Source organism: Hippoglossus stenolepis, chromosome 10 (assembly GCF_022539355.2).
Source record: "Hippoglossus stenolepis isolate QCI-W04-F060 chromosome 10, HSTE1.2, whole genome shotgun sequence".
Classification (NCBI taxonomy): Eukaryota; Metazoa; Chordata; class Actinopteri; order Pleuronectiformes; family Pleuronectidae; genus Hippoglossus; species Hippoglossus stenolepis.
Window position 1 is genome coordinate 8080941 of NC_061492.1, and position 21519 is coordinate 8102459.

Below are 21519 nucleotides of genomic sequence, written 5' to 3' on the forward strand. Positions count from 1 at the left end.
TAAGATTTAGATTTTAAAGGGATAGTTCATTTTGGGTGAACTATCCCTTTAATTGATACTGACTTATGCTGGTAAAGATAAATATGTGAATCATTTCTATCACTGCATATGTAGAAGTTGTGCGTGTATTTAGGTCGTTTTACAAAATAATAACATGCAAACTAGATATAACTCAACGCAGGATGTGTTTATGAATTCAAAAAGCCACAAATAAACGTATTTACTTTGTATAAATGTGGTTAAAGTTAGTTTAAGTGCATCACCTGTAGTGCTCTGACATCTACGGTTAGCTTCCTGCACAACAGCGCCTCCCCGCGTCCGGGGCGCGCATTGACGCGGGCCAGCGCTGTGCAGCATCAGTTCGAAGATGGCGGAGGGTGAACTGAACGTGGACAGCCTCATCTCTCGGCTCCTGGAAGGTGAACAACTTCCTCACTGACGCTACAACACTGCGCAGAGTTTGAGTTTCCGCTTCGATCGAGCGCTTTGTTGCATTAATTCGTTTTTGTTGTGTCGCGGTTGCTTCGGGGGAAAACGCAGGGAAGCGTTTAGCTAGCGCGGCTAACGGCGGGGCTAGCGGCTAGCTGTACCGTTAGCTGTTTATAAACACAGGCGGCGGTAAACGCCTACATCTCAGTTTACAGTCAGCGACTCTCCGACACTCGTGTTATCAGGGCTCCGTCTTTACTTTAGCTTCTAATTTAACTTTCTCCCGCACGTTTGTCTTTTCTTGTTGTATTCTGCCACGTTTATTTGTCCATATTACGGTCGGCACGCATGGAGAAGGAGGGGCTGGGACTGTTTAACGTTTAGATTAAATAACTACGATCATTTGTCATCTCGGTCTTAGCGGCTACATCCTCCACGTAGGTTAAGTTCGTGTTCATATTTGTTTTTCCCTCAGGCATCAACGCTTGGTTTTCTGCGTCTCTGCCCTTGACGCGGATCATTTTGCTGTCACCTGTCCTAATGTGCTGTTCAATTTTAAAATGTCACGTTATTGGGAAGAGGAATCTTTAGATCAGCTGCAAAAAACAAGTGCTCCATTTAATATGAACACACACACACACACACACACACACACACACACACACACACACAAACAAACACACTTGTATGTAGACCCACACAACCCTGTCTTATCTGACATTGAATGTTATTGCCACAACATCCTGGACCAAGTTGACTTGTGCTGTGACTCTTGTGAAGCAGGGTTGTCTTGTTGCTGCTCTCTCCTCTCATCTGGGTTTGTGGGTGTGTTTCAGTGGGTGTGTTGTTGTGATTCAGTGCACACAGGCTGCACAATGCGCTTCTCTGACCGGTTCATAGAGCTGGGCACTAAAACAATGTCAGTAATTTTCACCATATACTTGTCATCATGAGCAAATATAACTGTGCCGATGGAGGTGGCGGGTGAAGTGTTTGAGTCCACAGAACACTTCTGGAGATTCAGGGGTAAACAGCGCTGCAGCCAAATCCAATACAACTGAAGTAACTGGGGACCACGTCTTCAAACATATAAAACCAACAGGAAAAAAACCTGAAAATGCCTCCATTCTACTCCTGTGGTGTCATCTAAGTGTCCAGGTTTCAGCCATATGGTCCAGGCCTAGTTTAAATTCATCTTGTGTTGTTTTGTTCACAATCTCCCTGTTACCTCGATCAAGGAGGTTATGCTTTAGTCTCAAACAACTCAGCCATGACATTTTGGAGAGAGGTGCTCCATGAACCAAGGAATTAACATAACCTTTTGGTGCAGATCCGAATCGGGGGTGGGATCCAAACTTTCTTTGATATTGCAAGGTAGGGCTTCTTTTTGACACGTTCGCTAATATCACAGGGAATAATTTATGGATCTTGATGAAAAGAAATCTGGCATATTTAAAGGACATGCATCTATGTGTGTGTGCAATTTGGTGCTGCTTGATTGAATTGAATGGGACTATTAGGCCGTTGCAGAGGTACATGCTCCACTGAGCTCCCTTCTGCTTGCTTTTGTGCTTGGTAAATCAAAGAAATCTTGTTGTGTGTGTGTGTGTGGACCTGGTTTTGGATTTGGCACAGAACGAGAAGTGCAAAAAATCGCCTTGTGTTGTCTGACCACCTGCTGTAAAGGAGGCAGAGACATTTCTGTTCTCCTGTGAGATATTCTTTGAGTCACACCAGAGCACGAAGGCAAATTCATCTGTCCTTGGCATAGATTTCACCAGTATCTCTGTTGGAGATGAAACTGTATGCCAGCACTGAAATGCATCTTAGGAATAATTTGGTATTATATTGCTGGAAAAGTGCTGTCACCCTGCAACTGCGATGTATTTCTTGCACAACTCATGGTAAATAAAATAAATAATATAGATACTCACTGTCTGCAACCTGCTCCTCGCCCGTTTTCCACTTACTTTTTAAACAATAGTCACATCTGTAGTGTCTCACATTTGTGCTCATCAGAGTGTTTGCAGTAATTGGAGCTTGCAGTTTGTCTCTTCACTTCCCTTGGCGGTGACTTGTTGATTGTGCTGCTCATATCTTCAACACGTGTTGGCATTGGTGTCTTTCACAAGTGGTCAGTTTCGTTGTTTTTGTTGTGAAACGATGACGCCGTCAGTTTTTCTCACACAAATAAAACAAGTGACTGCACACGACTAATTGATTTGGATGTTGTCATCTCATAGGCTTTTCACACAGTTGTTCAGTTTGTATCTAATGATGTGATGAGATAGAATTAAGTGTGAGTTGTCGGTGTTAAACGGTTAATTTTGATCTAAGGAGCAAATCATTGAGGAATATTGTAGATGTCAGTTAAAAGCACAAGATGCCCCCTGGTTTCTATGTCTGTCATCTCCCTAAAAGAAATCGCAGCTTGTGAAATGCCACCTCCAGAGCGGAAGTATTTCCCAGATGATTTCTGTGATATTTATTGATGAAATGAATCTGGATCCAAAGGGTAGAAATGCCAAAAAAAATCCTGTTAAGTATTCGTCTCCTGTTTGTCTGCAAACCTAGAATAAAATGTAAAATAACCTTATTCTCAAAGGGTTCAGGGAATCCAACCAATGTACCAGAGCTGGAATGATTGCAAACACTCCAACTGCTTTCAGACATGCACGGAAGTCAAAGACATTTTCCTGAAACTTTCTGGAGGGGCTGTGTGTGAGAACGCAAATGTCAGAGTCAGTTGCTTATGATGTTTTCCAGAACAGAAAATCACATCAGGATATTAATCGGCAACTATTGAGATAATACTTATTTGTCTTTTCCTTCCCATGAAAATATACCAATCCCTAGTTCCATCTTCTGTCGACTTTGAGGATTTGCTGCCTTTCTTTGGGCTCTGTCTTAACAATCTGAGCACATGTTTCGAAAGCAAGTGGAGCTGGTCCATTTAGGGCTTGTCCAAATCCACTACTGTTAGTTTAATGATGGAAAAAAGGTCCCTGAATTAATTGTGAATGTGTTTTGGACGTAAGATGCAATAAACCAATCAGAGGGCCGTCTCCCACTCCCTTTAATTGGACTCTTGATTGGACAAAGATATTAACTGAGGCCTTATGAAACTTTAACAGGTATTTTTCATTATTGTCAGACATTTTATAGACATCTGACATCTTTTACTTAATAAAATAATTACTTTATTAGCTTTAAATGGCTTTCCACAAAGTCTCGTCTCTTTTTCAGGGGCATAATAAAGTTGTAGAGGGTCTGAAACACATTCATTGGTATTTTCTGATGTTCAGCACAGATGTACCGTATCAAGAGACTCATAATTCTCCAGTGCTAAATTTCCAAAGCAGAAGAAACGTGAAAAGCCTTTAGCTTTCACTCTGCATCTCAACATAATAGCTTATTGTGTGTTTTGCTGTCTGAGGAAATGTGGTCTTGAGGAAAAGCCAAGTGTCAGTGAGAGCGCTTATTCATTGGAATTAAACCTTATGAAACGCTGTCAGTTTCTCCAGACACGTGTACAACCACACAGTTACACACAGTTACTCACACACACAAACAGTAATTTGGTATATGATGTTGGCAAATCCTTGTCATGGCTCCATTTTAGCCTTTGCCCCTCAATGTTCTTAAGGACGTGATCTCTTTTTTGAAAGTGCCGGTCTGCAGAAGTGCAAACAGTGAAAGGTGCAGTGTGAAAACCAAGCGGGTGAAGCATCCGAGCTTAACTCGCTCAGCTCTGACGAGGCCGGGCCGTTGACGGAAGAGCCCTGCTTCTGCAATTTAATGCTTGACATCCTGCTCAGCACATGGGTATGAAGCAGTGCAGATACAGTAGATGGGCGATAAAGAAAATTGATGATGTCAAGCAGCCATTGATGAAGGTTGTTGGAGACTTAGAATAGTTCTTGGCTCAAAGATTCACCGTCTGTGAGGATGCATGTTCCTTTGGTTCATTCCCTTCTCCCTGAATTGGTTGAATTAGACGACTAATGTGCAAGGTTGTGACTGGGTGTGCAAGTAGCATGTTTGTGTTTGCACAAAAACACATTCACTAAGCTTTGGTAATTCCTAGTACACATGTTAATCCATTTGAAACTGCTGCACGTTTGGCCCTTCAGTTTTATTGTGTTTCCTCTGAGGAAACAAAAGGGGGAAGAAGTAAAAGGCTTGAAGGAAACTTCCTCTCTGACGAACACATGTTTGTTTCACGAGGGGTCAAGCTTTAAGGCAAAATGGGGACTCATTACATAACTCCTGAGTTAAGGAATTGTTAACCGCTTTTGTTTCTGTCATCAATCTTCACGCAGTGACGTCAAACTAGGACTGAAGTTTGTAAATGCAGTCCATTTACTGCTTGTACATTATTAAATACATGCAGGACTTTGTTTGAAGCTAATGTACTTACATGATTCTTGCTGTTATGGGGTTTGTACCCCGATGGTTGAATGCACTTATTGGAAGTCGCTTTGGACAAAAGCTTCAGCTAAATGATATGTAATCTAATAAAAAGTGACATGGAACAATTGATTTTTTTGGTATTGATATTGTATGACCCCTCTTTAGCCTGTTAAACATTCATATTTGTATTTCAGCTTGTGTTTACTATTAGCACGAATCTATTGTTGTGTAGCTGCAACTGTGTGTTCTTTTCAGGCTGTCCAAAACTGAAATAAAACACAAATATCAACTAGAATGACACTCAGTAGAGCACATGCCTCCACCAATCTGCAACAAATTGCACACATTTATAGATATCTGAATGTGCCAGATTTAAAAAAAAAAATCAAGATCCATGAATTATTCACTGGGTAAATGCTTGAAAATCTCACAATGTTAAAGAAAGTGAGAATCCCTGGTTAAGCCATGGGTTCTGATCCATACAGCATCCTTCCACCAAGTTGGTGGAGGTAAATATTTCAGACACAGATGTTTTAAACTAGATGAAACCTCAGCTTTAATTATATTGTCTGCCCCCCAGGTAATATGTTGTGGAAGCTGTTTTCTATATCTATTCACACTATCTCTGACTATTTCAACTGCTGACTGTAGCCAGTTTGCAACTCTCACTCTTTTCTTCAGTATAAATCTGATAAATCTGCACCCAGAGCCGTGGCAGAGCCCCAGAAAGGCGGCTTAAGCTAACAGTGCAACTACACAGCCAATAAACCCACACCACTGCTGAAGATGCAAGCTGCTGGTGTAGTCTAAGCAGTGGGTTTCTTAAGTATGACTGAGACCTAGCAGCTCTAAGCTACAGAATCATTACGCCCCCACAGCTCATCAGATTTTAAGATTGCTTTGTGGTTCCGCCACAACAGTTCTTTTCCCCCTTGGCTGCAAACTATTTTATTATGGCCTGGCTCTGATAAACTTTGTTGTGTCGGGGGTTCCCGAACTTGCAGCATTACCTTTAACAATAAAATGTGAACGCACTGACTTTTCTCTCCTCTCCAGTGCGGGGATGTCGCCCGGGGAAGATAGTCCAGATGACGGAGGCAGAGGTGCGGGGCCTCTGTATCAAGTCCAGGGAGATCTTCCTCAGCCAGCCCATCCTGCTGGAGCTCGAGGCTCCCCTGAAGATCTGTGGTCAGTGATGTCGATTTACACCCACATTTTAGTTCCTTTTCTCACCACTTCACTTCATTTACTTTATCTTACTTACACTTGTTTTTTTCCTCTGTTACATACTCTACTGTGACATTTCCTTTAAATCACTTAAATGAGATATTTGCAGGCACTGAGATATTAAAAGCATAAATATGAAAATAACTGGTCTGAACACTTAAGTTAAGCAATAGCTGCCTGTCAAATATCTTCCTGATTCCTGAAAATGAATTCAGTGTCACTGTGCAATTTCTTGCACGACTTGAATCGACATACTGCTCTTGAAGTGATGTTATTACTCATATGAGAGGTCGCGACAGGCTGTGTTATGGATTGACACATTACTATAACAAAATGTCAGCACTATTTGTTTTTCCTGTGGTCCACTAATTTAAGTCTAGGTACTACATGCAGCTTGAATATTAGTTTACTATCCTTGGCAAATGTTGGATAGTGGCAACACATCTTAATTTGTAAAGAGCAGCTCAAACAGAAAAGCTCCGGGTCGGCTGCACCAGTGGCAAACTCCCACTCTTCAGAGCACAGCCCAGAGCAGCAATCCATTTCTTTGACGCAGAGTTTACTTATGTAACCAGATGGGATAACACTGCCTCAGCCTGGGTCATATATTCAGCCACTGTCCTGTGCAGGTTACAGAAGGTAGATTCAGGGGAAACATGTACACAGAACAGAATGTGTATCACTGTCATACACACGTAACATAGACAAACCACACTTTTGCAAGTTAGCTCTGAAAAACTTAGCACTATCTCAGTCTCTATCTGTCTCGTGCACATCTCAGCATACTCCCACATGCTTTATCTCTTCCCCCAGCCTAGTGCTGCAACTGCAAACAACTCTGGACTAATACATGTACAAATACAAATACAATACAAAGGCTTATATACTGTATATGCTCAGGAGTACACACCCGTCTCTCTCCTCATACAAGTGTCTGCATGCACATATTTACTTTGTTTGATTGTTGTTATATAGACAAAATGTTTTATTGTGCGAGTCTTATTAAGGCTCATTCAAGCTGCTTTTTCGTACGAAGATATGAGATACGAGATATGTCAATTTCAAACGATGTAACAATAAGCAAGTTCTCTAGAGGGCAGTGCAAAGTCGAGAGTTCCGGGACAACAACAAACATGTCGACTGGTTGTTAAGGATTCATCTATGTGGACCTGACCCCGACACGTGTCTGTAAAATATGCATGAGTGTGCAGCGGTGTTACTGTCACAGTGTGGGGTTTCTTTGTGTCTCTTTTTCTTTCTTTGTTCTGTTGCAACGGCCTCTAACCACAGGTTGATTACTCATCTTTAACCCACGACTGTTGGATCACCAGTTCCGACTATAAAGACCCAGCAGTGACTGCATTCAATTATTTACTAAGGTCACATGGATCAGATTCTACATATACTCACTCTCTCTCACATGTTAAACTTAAAGACCCTAGCACAATTCTGCCAATGTGTAATATATATTTGGATTTTTCAACGCATTGTTGTTGACGATGATGTTCCCCGTACAAATAATAATAATAATCAAACCCTCATTGTGAGGATGTGTTAGAAAGTAATTTGGACAGATGATGATTATTAACAGCAGAGTATAATCACAACCCTCTGCAAAATTACCAAGCAGATTAATTTCAACCACAATAACCTTGTGTTGATTAAGAACTAAATGCTCTTCATTTGTTAGCCTGTTGAATTAGCTGAGGAAAGACCAAAAGTCTGGCAGCTGCTTTGTTTTTATTGTTTGGATTTTGTGGAAACATTTATCACATCATTTCTAAACCCTCAGCAGTGTCTGGTCTCGGTTGAATATGATGCCATTTGTTATTGTCTGACGGAAAAGTAGCACAAACCGTTCACAGACTGAAGAGGAGGAGATAAAACTGTTTTAGAATGCACACTGACATTTTCAGATGTAAAGGATAGATTCAAACACTTGCCAGTTGTGGACATTAAAACGTGTTCTGGTTGCTGTAATCATTATATTATATTATTTATATTATTATTATTATTATATTACATGTCATTTGGCGGATGCTTTTATCCAAAGCACCTTACAATTATTCTATGAGGGGGCCATTTAGGGGTTCAGTATCTTGCCCAAGGACACTTCGGCATGCAGATGGGGAAGACTGAGGATCGAACCGCCGACCTTGTGGTTGGAAGATGACCGCTCTACCCCTCAGCCTCCTGTTCAGAAAAGATCCCCTTTTATTGCGCTTTGAATGGAAGTGATGTGACTCAAAATCCATCAGCCATGACAAAATCCTTATCTTCAGAGCTATGGAATACAGGAGGGACTTTTGAGTACAAGCATCCTTCATGTTGTTGCTGTCCTGTCACTGCAGATCAGCATGAAAACTCTGTCCACTGGTCCAAAAAAAGTTGATTCAACTAACTCAGACTGCTTGAGCACAATATAAGCCTCACATGAACCTTTGTCCCCGTGTCACCTCGACTGAAATCACTTTTAGAAAGCATCATTTAACAGCCAGTAGAAGCTGGAAAAATAGTTAAAGAAAGAAAAACCTGTTTCGTTGTTCATGTGGGTTTATGCACAGACTTAAAAACTTGTATATCTATGCTTTCATTAACAAGTCTTTTATTTTCTTAAACAAAGTCGGATTTAGGCTGAAACCAGTTTATTTCTACAAACGTTACAGAATTTAACAGCTTGACCAAAAAAAACTGGATCCCATTTGAGAAGTGAGCCGACCACTTTGCATATATCTGTAGACAATAAGAAAGTAGACAAAACTATCAATGCTAAAATACTTCAAATGATAAATTACTTATGATATAACAATAGATGTAACCATATTGTATTAGAATATTGTCAGTAACTTGTATGAATTAGTCACCTGAGGTAGTTTCTTTGGTTATTGTTTACATCCAACATTGTTATATCAGACCTTTTAAGGTGCAGATTAATTTACTTTATTGCTAGTTTGTTTCTTTCACTTGTATTTGTGCATGTGGTGTTTCAAATGATTCCTGAAATAAATTACTGCACATATTTTGTTTTTCATAAATCATTTTTTCTGTTTTCTCTTGAACATCTGCCTGTTCTCTTTGTTGGGTGAAGTGGATCCTTTTGTTTTTAGAAAATTAATTCAAGTGCCATGCTGTATAGAAAAGCAAAGACAGACTATATTACAGTTATGCACAATCAGCAGTTTTTTGAGTGTTTTTGTTGTTTTCATTCTGAACAGTATTGTTTAGTGTTCCTCACACTGCTGTTGTTTTTTGTATGTTGGTGCTTCTGAACCAGCTGATGATCTGACTGCACAAGGTCACACTACAGCATGCTTGATCATAGCTTTTATTACTTAACTACCAGTGTTCTAATGCTTGGCCAATAATGGACATTATCTTGTGCAAGCATAGGCAATATTTTTATTTACCATTTAGCCTTATCTTCAGTAGGCTACATTGTAGCACTGCAGCATGAATATATTTCTTGTATTTCCCATAAATATCCATTTATGTACCACAGTCACAAGATTACTACTGAATACGATTACTGATGTGCACTTTTATTATTGTAGAGCGGCCGTATGACCTGTTCTTTTATATTGTGCTGTCTTGAGATATATGTTCTCCATTTATAAGACTGACCTTCCCTTTGTTGTTCTTTTTTTGTTTTCTGCCTTTTACTCAGCTTTTAAAACCCTGAATCTCTGCTGCTATTCTTGGACTGTTTTGACTCTGCAGAGGCAGTCCTGAGTAAATAATTCACTGTCATCCTACAATTTGTTGTGAGGAAGGAGGCAGGGGGGCTGCTGAATTGAAATTCTCGGTGAAGCTCACAAACTCATGTACGCAGCAATAACTCAGGCTGCACTGGTCCTGCAACGACTCCTAGAATTTGATGAAACTGAACTCAGCTCAGGCCATTTTCAAACCGACAGCCAATCAAACACTGGCCAGTAAATCATTCTGAGCAGGGGAAGTAACAAAAAAACATAGACCACTGCACTGAAAATATCAGCGAAGCTAAGCGGTCGTTTGGTATGCCATGAATGAAAGAGCATTATTTTATAATCCAGTTTACCCAGCTTTTACTACAGAGCCACAGCTCAGCTGAAGTTAGCCCGGCTCTTACAAAGTTCACTCACCTCCAGCTGTCGCTGCAGAGATTACAGTCTATGTTGCCATGTGTCTGCATCTGCCATTTTATCAAAATGTGGCTTTGGCATTTCTTTTCCTTTACTCAGAAAACTGCTTCATAAATTAAGAATGCTACTTGTTTACTGCTTCATGGCCATTTCTGTTTTGGTGCAGGCATAAGCAAGAATTATTGTTTTCTGTGTGATGTCCACTGTGTTTACTCAGTCCTCTGTCGGTTTCTGACCACAAAGACTTAAAAACAGTATTTGTAGGTTCAGGAAGTTCACAGGTCAGTTCCCAGCTTTAGTTGATTTGTGCAATGGAGACTTAAACCTTTCCCAGTAGGCAATGGATGACGGGGGATGCCATCCCTTTAGAACTGGAATGACCAAAAATTCATCCCCTATCAGCGGATACCCCATCTTCTATGAGAGAGATCCATGTGAGCATCCTGTAGTTTGTGCTGCTAACTACTAAGTCGCATAAGTTTCAATTATTAGTTGAAACCAAATGGCATTGAAAAGAACAGGAGTGCAGTACTCGTGGTCTGTCACAATCCGCAGCACCAAGTACCCGCATAGGTGGCCATTAAAACATCCATAAATATTTTACTGTTTTCTGCAGGTCGGCAGGATTCGGTATAAATTCATCAGATACTGCTTTCATTGTGCACATGCTAGAACAAGCATACAGCTCTACTGCAGGAGTGTCGTCCCCCCGCGCCCACACCCTGAGCGATCAGCTCCAAAATGTTATAATCTGGAGATACACACCAAAGTAATATTAACATCATGTTTGGTGAAAATCTGTCTCTGTGTTTTAGATCAAACTCCCTCGTAAGACTGAACAAATTGCCCACTGCTTATTCCCAAACACAGAACACTAAAGATATGACTAGTTTTGTGGTTGACTAACATTCTAATAATTCATCGTTTCATCCACCATCACATTTTCCTTCTCCTAAAAGAAGGTAAAGCTCAAAACGAGTGACCTGGATTATGTTACTCTAGCGCTGCATTAATACTTTAAGACTTGTTTCATTGATTTTGTATATTATTGATGGGAAGGACTGTGAAGTTGTTACCATGCAGCACTTGCATCAAAACTGTGCATGGCAGGCTGGGGATGTGAGAAATGATTGATGATGCACTGAGAATAAGAGCTGTACTTCAGACATTCATGTAATCATTCATTTGCAGAAAACGGTGCTTTTACGTGCTGCCCTTAGACACAGGCAAAAATAACTACAGGCCCGTGCAGGCATATAGGTTTGGTGCCAGCTGTGGTTTGTGTTTTGGTGCCGAGATCACTGACAGGCACCGTGGAAAAAAATTACATCCCAGCCACTCTCAAGACTCCAGTATAAAGTTGCAATTTTTATTGGTTATTTTAATCTCAAGGCCAGACAGCTGCACACTTTAACAAGACCTATTTTCATTTGTATTATTTGGTGCCATCTTGTAATGAAGCATTGCCATAAAAAGAGTGTGGCACATGCATTTTCTTTCTGCTTCGGTCACAATGAAGCCTGTTATTATTGTCCTTGCTGTCCTGGAGATGCCCTCTGCAGTCATCTTTGTCTGGAACACTTAGCCCAAAATTGGAGCAGCTCTTCAGTTGGTGCAGGAGGATAAAAAAGGAAGCAGGTCTTGGCTAGGTGATGAAGCGAGGCTCCCCCTGCAGAGATCCTGTGCTTTTGTGAGCGTGCCTCCAGCTCATCACTGTCTGACTGGTGTCAAGGAAAGGAGAGGGAATCCTGGGAGAGCTGTTAAAATTAGTCAGTTTATGCCACTATCTGGATGTGCGTCCTTTATTTTTGTGATTAGCCTGGATTGGAGATGTTCTCCCTTGCTTGCTCATGTCCCATGGGCCATGGCATTGACCTGATGGCTGCTCTAATGTGTGCATCCATTACCTTACCTCTGCGATCACAGTAATAGCCACGGCCATATGGTCAAAGTTTCTGATATATCACCACCAACCTGCAGGTATAGCTGTGTTCTTAAACTCCGCTTCAGAGAGAGAGGAGCTGGTGTGTATGCATATGTGGGGATGAATATGTTGATTGTTCTTTTGTCTCCAAAAACGTATTCAACAATGTTTGTCCCCCCCCCCTGTCCTCTCACATCCTCTTCTCAGGTGATATCCATGGCCAGTACACAGATCTGCTGAGGCTGTTTGAGTATGGTGGCTTCCCTCCAGAGGCAAATTACCTTTTCCTGGGCGACTATGTGGACAGAGGGAAGCAGTCCCTGGAAACTATCTGCCTTCTGTTGGCCTACAAGATCAAATACCCAGAGAACTTCTTCTTGCTCAGGGGCAACCACGAGTGTGCCTCTATCAACCGCATCTACGGGTTCTACGATGAGTGTGGGTAGAATTAAACTCCTCCTGCGCACAAACATCCCTGAAGTACCTATTTAACCAATGTTCCAATAACGTGTGATTGTGTGTTTCAACAGGCAAGCGCAGGTTTAACATCAAGTTGTGGAAGACCTTCACTGATTGCTTCAACTGCCTCCCCATTGCTGCTATTATCGACGAGAAGATCTTCTGCTGCCATGGAGGTGAGAGACGTCATTTTCAACCCTTCTCTCAAATCGGAAAAAAGTGGCTTTTTTGACGACCTTGTTCAAAATGTCTTTGGAGAAACTCCTCTTTTATTTCTGTTTCAGGGCTTTCGCCTGATTTGCAGTCGATGGAGCAGATTCGCAGGATCATGAGGCCAACAGATGTACCTGATACAGGTAGTGTGTGTGTGTGTGTGTGTGTGTGTGTGTGTGTGTGTGTGTGTGTGTGTGTGTGTGTGTGTGTGTGTGTGTGTGTGTGTGTGTGTGTGTGTGTGTGTGTGTGTGTGTGTGTGTGTGTGTGTGTGTGTGTGTGTCTGCACGTACTTGTGTGCATGCTCATCCTTGAAACTGCACATATTCACTTCCTCCCGATATCTCTCTGGATTTTCTTCCAGCCTTTCTCTTCCTGAACCATCAGCTCTTATATCAGTAAATCATTTGTGTTACATCAGCACCTTCGTCCTCCCTGTTGTCAGCCGGTGCTCCTCTTTTAGCTCCTTCCTCACTCATATGACCCTCCTCTCCCTCTCTCCTCTCTGGGTGTCCCTCAGGTCTGCTGTGCGACCTGCTGTGGTCAGACCCAGATAAGGACGTGCAAGGCTGGGGAGAGAACGACCGCGGGGTCTCCTTCACCTTTGGAGCAGACGTGGTCAGCAAGTTCCTCAACCGCCACGACCTGGACCTCATCTGCAGAGCCCACCAGGTAACTGTGAAGGAAACTAAGCTAGAGAGGCTGGATATGATGAGGTGTAATTCTTGTGTAAGATTGTGTGTCCTCATTGCAAGTAATAACTGTGACTGATACCAGGGACGTTATAAGAAACCTGAATAGAAAAGTCTGTAACCTTAAAGTGTCTCAGCCCTCGCCTGCTGAACTGCGACACATAGCAAGTCAATTTTGATGTAAAAAAAACCTTGTGCGATGCATCAACTGTGTTTATTTAAACATCAGACATAAACCCTTGCATTTTTTGCTCTGGAAAGATCTGACAACATAAAAACATATTTTAAGTCTTATTTGGGGATAAACAAATTAAATGTTTTATGATATTTGATGGTGATTCCACAAATGTCGTTTTTCGGTGCCAATGACCATTGGAAATACAATCATCGCTCTCTCTCCCCTTTCATTTAGATACGAGCCCGTTCTAGTTATCCTAAAATAGGTGCCCAGAGACGTCACCAAGATTTCTGCCAAGTGGCGAGAATTGCCTATAAGGACTTTGATGATATAAAAGACACAGACCACAGTCTTAAAACACGTATTATTAGACCTGGTGCAACAGTTTAACCCCAAATTTTCTGCTCTCATTTGATCTATTATTTATTCTAAATTTACAGAGATATTATCAATAAAAAAAATTTTCTTTGCTTATTGAAAATGGAATATGATTCAGAGAACCAAAAGCTGCTGTCTGCATTTGTAACACAAGACATCAGATACATGATAGAGGAACAAACTTCTCTGTTAATTGATGAACATCTAGCAGGAGCGTCCACAGCTATTTGTGCTCTGCGCGTTTGGGCGTTTGATATCGATTCAGCCGTAGGTGGTTTTGTACACTCAGTCTTGATGGCTGAGTCTGTTACTAGCTGGACATCTGCCTCTGAAGTATTGATCACCGTGGGCGTTGGAATAATCTCATGTGTCTTCTAACAGGTTGTGGAGGATGGTTATGAGTTTTTTGCCAAACGCCAACTGGTCACACTTTTCTCTGCTCCAAACTACTGCGGGGAGTTCGACAACGCTGGCGGCATGATGAGCGTCGATGAGTCCCTCATGTGCTCCTTTCAGGTAATGTTAAAACCTGCAGGGACATTTATGCTTCTAAAGATTTTCTTCATACACACTCTGTCTCACATACATTTATTTCTCTCTCTGTTTATGTGTTGGTGTTTTAAAGATCTTAAAGCCCTCAGAGAAGAAGGCCAAGTACCAGTATGGTGGGGTAAACTCTGGCCGGCCTGTCACCCCACCCCGCACCACCCAAGCCCCCAAGAAGAGGTGAACGTTCAGCCTCGGCTCTTCCCCTCCCTCTCACCTTGTCCGTCCTTGGTCTGCCGTCATGGCAACCCCTGTAACTCCCCTGTATAGCAAAGATATGGGGCTCATCTAATCGCCCAAATCTTTTTTTCCCCTCTTTTTTCCCCACTCACCCTCCGACTCCACTGACAGCTCTTTTCTTAATGTGTATGTGTACATAAATTTGCTGTGACCAATCTGTTTTATTTTTGTTTGCCTGTTTATTGGTATTTTTGATATTATTAACAAATAATCTTTTGGTGGTTTTACTTCCGATACCACTTGAGTTTTTTCTGAGATTCTGTCTCGTGTATGGATAATGCCTTCTCCTTGTAGAGGGGCTGAGTTCAAAGAATTATTTTCAGTTAAACAAAAATGAATATTGTTCTTGCCTTGATCTCTGATAAAGCAGAGAGAATTCCGCCAATATATTTCAATAAGACTGATATTTACGGCCAGTGTTAAATCTGTACACACAAAAAACATCTCTTAGATTCCAGTTTAACAGTTTGAAGTCATTATAGCTTGTGGTTGTTGTGCACAAGCACAGTTTGTATATTTAACCGTTGAAAAAGTCCACGTCCCTATGAGTAGCAAAGAATGTGAAGAGACCGGCTTGAATGAAATAAAGAGGCTGAATCAGTTGCTGCCGACAGTGGAGACGCTCTCCTCGAACACATCTTCCTCCGGGCATCAATTCCTCCACTCCGTTATGTCCCTCCCCCCCGCACCTCAACTCCACACCCACACACAAAACATGCCGCTTCTCAAACCGAGCTGGTAGACGTTCTCCATCGGCTATTCCTTAATTCTTATTTCTCACCAAGATAATTTCCCAGATATCACTGAACTAGTTCAGGTACAGAATATGAAAACTGGTTGAGTAGGAAGTGGGTCCCAGTACCAGGCAGTTTTGTTTTGTGTGATTGTGATACCACCTGGTGTGCAAATACAGCATTACAGTACAAATCTGATGTAAATTAAACTCGACAGCTCAAGATGGGTTCTTCATTACAACGCCAGTAAAAAAATGTTGGAGGTACTTCAGTTGTCTATTCAGCTGACCAGCGATTAGCCCGGTCAGCGCTTCAGCGTCAGTCCACTGCAAACAGTTGCCTCTTTCTTTTCTTTTCTCCTTTTTTCTTTGTTTCTTTTTCTATTTTGCTCTCTGTGGTATTCTTCTTCTGTTGGACTTCTGCGTTCTTTCTTCACATTGTTTACTTTTTACTCACTTTATTTATTTCCTAACGACGATAATAAGGAAACAATGAGGTGTTACCAAAAGCTGTTTTGCAATTTGTACGAGTTTGTTTGAAAGTCTATAAATTAAATAAACTGGATGGAAACTAAAGATTGTTTTGTCTGTATTATTTGTGTCTGTGCGTTCCAAAAACATGAAAAGTTGCTTTTCCCTCTACACTGTGTCAGCATCCAACCAATACTTTAAACACATGAAGAGGCATAAAGTGTGAGATATATGTACAGTCATTACATCATACTCAGGTAAAGAGGACGTCTCTTGCTGGTAGTATTCTAGTACTCTTCTTTTCTGCCCTAAAACAACCAGGAGGTCAGTTGCAGGAGGAAACGTGTAGTAAGTTTAAGGTGAGACAAGATACAGACATATAGTTTCACTTTAAGAAAGAGGAGAGGGTTGTATATTATTTTCCCTGAGCTGTAGATCTATCCTATCTATATATATATATATATATATATGTATAGATATATATATATATATGTCTGTATGTCTGTCTGTCTGTCTGTCTGTCTGTCTGTCTGTCTATCGAGAATTTCAGTGCAGTACATCACCCACGTCGAACGGGGGCGACATCCCTCTCCGTGCTTCAGTGAAAGTTGCTCCTGTGGCTGTTGTTGGCTCCACGGGACATACCACGTGACCTCGGCTCGTTAAACCACATGGATGGGTCACAGTCGCCGCTCTGTCGCAGTCTTAGTGTTTCCAGATCTGTTCCGTTAGTCGGGACAGCTGCTGAACCAGAAGTGCAGGTTGCTCTGTGCGTGTGTACATTTTGAGAAGATGTCCCGTCCTCTGCACCACGACAGAGACTGAACCAGGTATCGAACACACTGTTTTTAGATTCAAATAGACGTGGTGTCACTACGGGAGCCCGGAAGTGTTTGTGTGTCTGAGGATCAAACTCATTTCTGCTGCTAAGTCCAAAGTTCATCTTTGCAGGAGGAGCTGCAGCAGCTGATCTGGTTGTTATGGTCATTTTCTATTAAATAAATCTCTAAACTGTTATAATATGTTTGATAAACTCAAGTGACTTGAACTGTTTCTGTGTTTTTGACCTGACTTCCGCATTCAGTGCTGTCATTCCAAATATAGCTTATAGTCTCTGTCATGGGCGGATCTGGCTCATGGAGGGGCCCCGGGGCAGCGTTGTTGTCATTGGGCTCCCACGGGCCCCCCACTCTCCGTTACACTTCATTATTTCCCCTAGATACAAACATGGACTTGACTTACTTACTAGTAGTAGTAGTATAGTAATATCAAAGTTATTTAAACATCTTTGGGATTGGACTACAAGTTAGATGTCAATTCAATTTATACATTATATCTCAAGGCACTTGAGACCTTAAAATTTGATAATGTGTGAAGGAATATTGATGAGGATTTTTCAATTTTGAGATTAAACAATAATCAGGAAAATAATTAGTAGGTTAATCAATGTATATTTCTTTTTGCTTCAAACCTCCAGGCTGAACAAAAACTCACTGACTGAGTATCGATGGCTTCTTCTCCAACAACAGTCCCTCTCTGCTGCCTTAGCAATGAACTGTGGAGTTTTTCCAGCACAGACTAAAGGATGGCAAGGTTCAGGCGCAAATCTTGCATCGCATTATTAACTTTGATTCTGCTCGCCCTGGTCATAACGCTGGTCTTGAAAGCTCTCTCCCCAGAGGACTCTCCATTCAGCGGCCCCGTGTTTCCAGACAGAAAGAATGACGATCAGATCCCGAGAGAAAACGACAATAAACCCCATCAGTTTAAAATGAGCAACGCTGCTAAGTCGGACAAAGATGAAGAACTTGAGGCGACGTTGAGGAGGTTTCCTCCTCCAAACTACTATGTCCATACCTTCTACTACACGTGGTTTGGGAACCCCAAGTTCGATGGCAAATACATCCACTGGGACCATCCGCAGCTGCCACACTGGGACTTTAAGGTGGCTCATGGGTATCCACAAGGGAGACACAGCCCACCTGATGACATCGGGTCCAACTTCTACCCCTCTCTGGGAGCTTACAGTTCCAAGGACCCCTCCATTATAGAGGATCACATGCAGCAGCTACGTACTGCAGCTATTGGTAAAAGGATTTCACCTGAACTTTTAAATTTGGAAAAAGCTGGATGATTGTTTTGTTTTGCTATGAGATGGGGAAAGAAATAAGAAATCACCCCTACAGTATGACTCCCACTGCACATTTCATATCACTGCAAGACCTTTCACACTGCACTGTATACATATAATGCTTTATAATCATGAAGAATTATTATGATATTGTTATTATATAGTGTTTTCTTTCAGTCATGTTTGACCTGTGTTTATTCCCAGGGGTCATTTCTGTTTCCTGGTATCCTCCTGGTTTGAAGGATGACAATGGTGAACCAACAGATGACTTTGTGCCTTTGCTGCTGGAAGTGGCTCATAAATACCATATTAAGGTCTGTATGCAGATATTAATGAGTTTCATCACACAAAAGCTGATCAAATGTTTGATGACAGTCACTTCATAACATGACCGATTTATCAGTTGTCTGATAAAAATCAGCTGATATGAAAACTTTACACATTTACAGAATAAAATTAATTTACAGTTTATATTTTACCGTATATATTTATATTTATCAGCCAGCATATCAATAATTTTACTCCCTAATATTTGTATAAGCATCCTCCCCCAAAAATCTGTCTGTAAAAAGATCCATAATATTCTAAATATTAAAACAAACATGTGGATTGGAATGTCTGTGCTGCCAGTTTTTATGTTGCTGTGATGTCTGTGTTCACAGGTAGCTTTTCACATTGAGCCGTACAAAGACAGAGATGAAGTCAATATGTTCTCTAATGTCAAATACATCATAGACCGGTGAGTAGTGCTGTGTTCCTTCAGTCTCACACTGTCTCATTGAATCATTCTGTCACGGCTGGTTGCATTAATCGATAATTACTGTGTTTCCATCCGTCTATTGATTCCTGTGACATTTTTCTGTCTGGTAATCAATCTGATAACGCTCCTCCTCAGATACGGAGAGCACCCGGCGTTCTTCAAGTACCGTACAAACACTGGCAAGCTGCTCCCACTCTTCTATGTGTACGACTCGTATCTGATGAACTCTGAGCAGTGGGCGAAGCTGCTGAAACACACAGAGACTAACAGCATCAGGGACACCCCATATGACGCCATCTTCATCGCCCTTCTTGTCGAGGAGAAACACAAGAGGGATATCGTGACGGCAGGATTTGATGGTGTCTACACTTACTTCGCCACTAATGGCTTCTCTTATGGATCCACTCAGCGGAACTGGGACTCTGTCAAAGCATTCTGCATAGACAACAACCTGATTTTCATCCCGAGTGTGGGCCCGGGGTATATTGACACAAGCATTCGACCCTGGAACCTCCAGAACACTCGAAACCGCATAAACGGCAAATACTACGAGACCTCGCTGAGCGCTGCGTTAGAGGCCAGGCCCGATTTCATATCTATAACGTCTTTTAACGAGTGGCACGAGGGGACGCAGATTGAAATGGCCATTCCCAAGACAAGCCAGACGGTGTACCTGGACTACCTGCCCAACAAACCTGCGATCTACCTGGAGATAACTCGCAAATGGGCTGCCATATTCGGTGGTGAGCGACGAAGGTGGCAGGAATGATTTGACCATAGAATTCATGGTAGAAAGTATTGACATAAACACTTAGTGGAGCTCTCATTACAGAATGGATGAAATGAAATTGATGAATAATTGTATGATGAACCACATCACTTTCTTAATTTTTTACATAATGGTGAATTACTGTTAATTTAACTGATGTCTTAGTATTACTTGTTGAAACCGCCTTGGCACTGTTTGGGATAAATAACGTTATCAGCATGTGTTTTGTCACCGTCTCCGATGTATCCACCTGAAACTGCAGCATGATTCCTGTAAACTGACTATATCACACCTGAATAGAAACAAATAAAGTGCAGCTCTGAAAGGATGGAAAGACGCTATTTGTCTCACCCTGAATGAAGAAGAGGTGGGGGGGGGGGCATCAGGTAAGAACATCATTGGTATTTCATACCAGAGCTGCATGATTGATGTTTTTAAGATCATGATTGTTATCTTAATCCCCATCGGTCAAATAAACTGATTCTTATTTTAAGCATAATGTGCCATATTTGTGCTGTAAAATTGTATTTATTTGATAGGGACAGTTAATCACTAGACAAAATACTGTAAATGGGCCAGAGTTAGCTGTATAGGCTAATATTCCTCTGTTGCCCTAGCAACTTGAAATAATATATAATGACCCATTTTATATAATTACAAATAATCCAAACTAACTGCAACAGATCCATGATTAAAACACTACGGCAGATAAACGGAATGATTATAAATTATAAGTAAGCCGTATCTTAAGTTTGTATTTAAAGGTTAAAACAATTTCTACAGGAACAGTCGTAATCGATGTTATTTATTTATTTATTTAAATTTTGTCTACATTCGGGATTTTTAGCCACTCCTACTGAATGCTGAATTCAAACTCCAGGTCATAACTCTGAGAGTTGGACTATTTCGACAATGTTAGAATTAGGTTTAGGTTAGGGTTAGGGTTAGTTAGTTAGTTGTGATGGTTAGGGTTGTGTAGGGTTAGGGGTGTTAACTCTTGCTTTATCTCAATCAGGGTCCTCAAACTATAGAGGCGTGTGTGTGCGTGTGTGTGTGTGTGATCTGAATCAGGTGTGTTTGTGCACTGCTGTTATAATCGTTTCCATAGTGATGCTAACTCCTTAGTTACCGCTGGTTCGTTCAGGGATTAGACACAAGAGACACCTAACGAACTCTTGTTCACCTCTCAAAGGCGAATTCCTATTGTTGTTATAGGTGTGAGCGATGAGGCAGCTGAATGCAGGGACACAGATTGTTTGTGGTGTCAAAATTTGCACGCCATTCTGCTTTGGTTGTCAAAGAGACACGTTTTCCTACAGTGGGGCAAAGCAAAGTGGGAAGAGGGAAATTTGTGGAAGCCGCAAAGAGTGAGCTGAACTTAGCGACTGTATTTACATTGAGCTTAGTCGTTATTTGATGCTATGAAATAGAATAAACGTCAAGATCGAAAGCTGAGACTGACTCGTGAGTGGTAGAGTGCATGTATTGAGACCTTACCACTGGTCTCAACCCCCGAGTGCTACTGAGCGGACTCCAGATGCGCAAGATGGCAGCGTTCCCAGATATTCTGGCTTCATTTCTGGATTGTGGGCGGAAGTGGAGCTGCGTGGTCCCTCTATGCTTCGAGGACGCTCTACAATGCCTCTTTAAATGTTTTCTTTATTTGTTAGTAAGACATTGATGGTGATGTTTTTAATATTAACCCTTGTGTTGTCTCTGCTTACCCCCCAGGAGTCTCAATGACCCCAGGAGAATTGGATAATGACAATCCTTGGGTCACCCTAACCCCAACCCTGACCGGCCAGGGCTTGCGGATGATCACACACACGCACGCACGC

At 41.6% G+C, this 21519-nt stretch overlaps 2 protein-coding genes across 3 annotated transcripts; both read left to right on the plus strand.

Annotated features, from left to right (window-relative positions):
• Positions 1 to 292: 292 nt before the first annotated feature.
• Positions 293 to 16126, plus strand: LOC118116488 (serine/threonine-protein phosphatase PP1-beta catalytic subunit). The gene is made up of 8 exons (XM_035168205.1): positions 293 to 419; positions 5899 to 6030; positions 12322 to 12552; positions 12645 to 12749; positions 12858 to 12929; positions 13304 to 13455; positions 14413 to 14547; positions 14657 to 16126. The coding sequence occupies exons 1-8, from the start codon at positions 368 to 370 to the stop codon at positions 14759 to 14761; spliced, it is 984 nt and encodes a 327-aa protein (XP_035024096.1). The 5' UTR covers positions 293 to 367; the 3' UTR covers positions 14762 to 16126.
• Positions 16127 to 16672: 546 nt separating this feature from the next.
• Positions 16673 to 20015, plus strand: manea (mannosidase, endo-alpha). 2 transcript variants are annotated; one of them, XM_035169018.2, is made up of 5 exons: positions 16673 to 16851; positions 17499 to 18108; positions 18357 to 18466; positions 18815 to 18891; positions 19048 to 20015. In XM_035169018.2, the coding sequence occupies exons 2-5, from the start codon at positions 17607 to 17609 to the stop codon at positions 19679 to 19681; spliced, it is 1323 nt and encodes a 440-aa protein (XP_035024909.2). In that variant the 5' UTR covers positions 16673 to 16851; positions 17499 to 17606; the 3' UTR covers positions 19682 to 20015. The 2 variants fall into 2 exon arrangements, with proteins under 2 accessions (XP_035024909.2, XP_035024910.2); XM_035169019.2 differs by lacking the exon at positions 16673 to 16851 and adding an exon at positions 16862 to 16995 and having other exon boundaries at positions 17500 to 18108.
• The last annotated feature ends 1504 nt before the right edge of the window (positions 20016 to 21519 follow it).

What these genes read in the sequence shown, in the direction of transcription:
- LOC118116488 (XM_035168205.1), top strand. Translation starts at nt 368, where the DNA reads ATGGCGGAGGGTGAACTGAACGTGGACAGCCTCATCTCTCGGCTCCTG. An exon ending in AACAGATGTACCTGATACAG is followed by an intron (nt 12,930 to 13,303) that starts GTAGTGTGTGTG and finishes GGTGTCCCTCAG; the next exon opens with GTCTGCTGTGCGACCTGCTG. An exon ending in CCCTCATGTGCTCCTTTCAG is followed by an intron (nt 14,548 to 14,656) that starts GTAATGTTAAAA and finishes GGTGTTTTAAAG; the next exon opens with ATCTTAAAGCCCTCAGAGAA.
- manea (XM_035169018.2), top strand. Translation starts at nt 17,607, where the DNA reads ATGGCAAGGTTCAGGCGCAAATCTTGCATCGCATTATTAACTTTGATT. An exon ending in GCTACGTACTGCAGCTATTG is followed by an intron (nt 18,109 to 18,356) that starts GTAAAAGGATTT and finishes GTTTATTCCCAG; the next exon opens with GGGTCATTTCTGTTTCCTGG. An exon ending in CTCATAAATACCATATTAAG is followed by an intron (nt 18,467 to 18,814) that starts GTCTGTATGCAG and finishes CTGTGTTCACAG; the next exon opens with GTAGCTTTTCACATTGAGCC.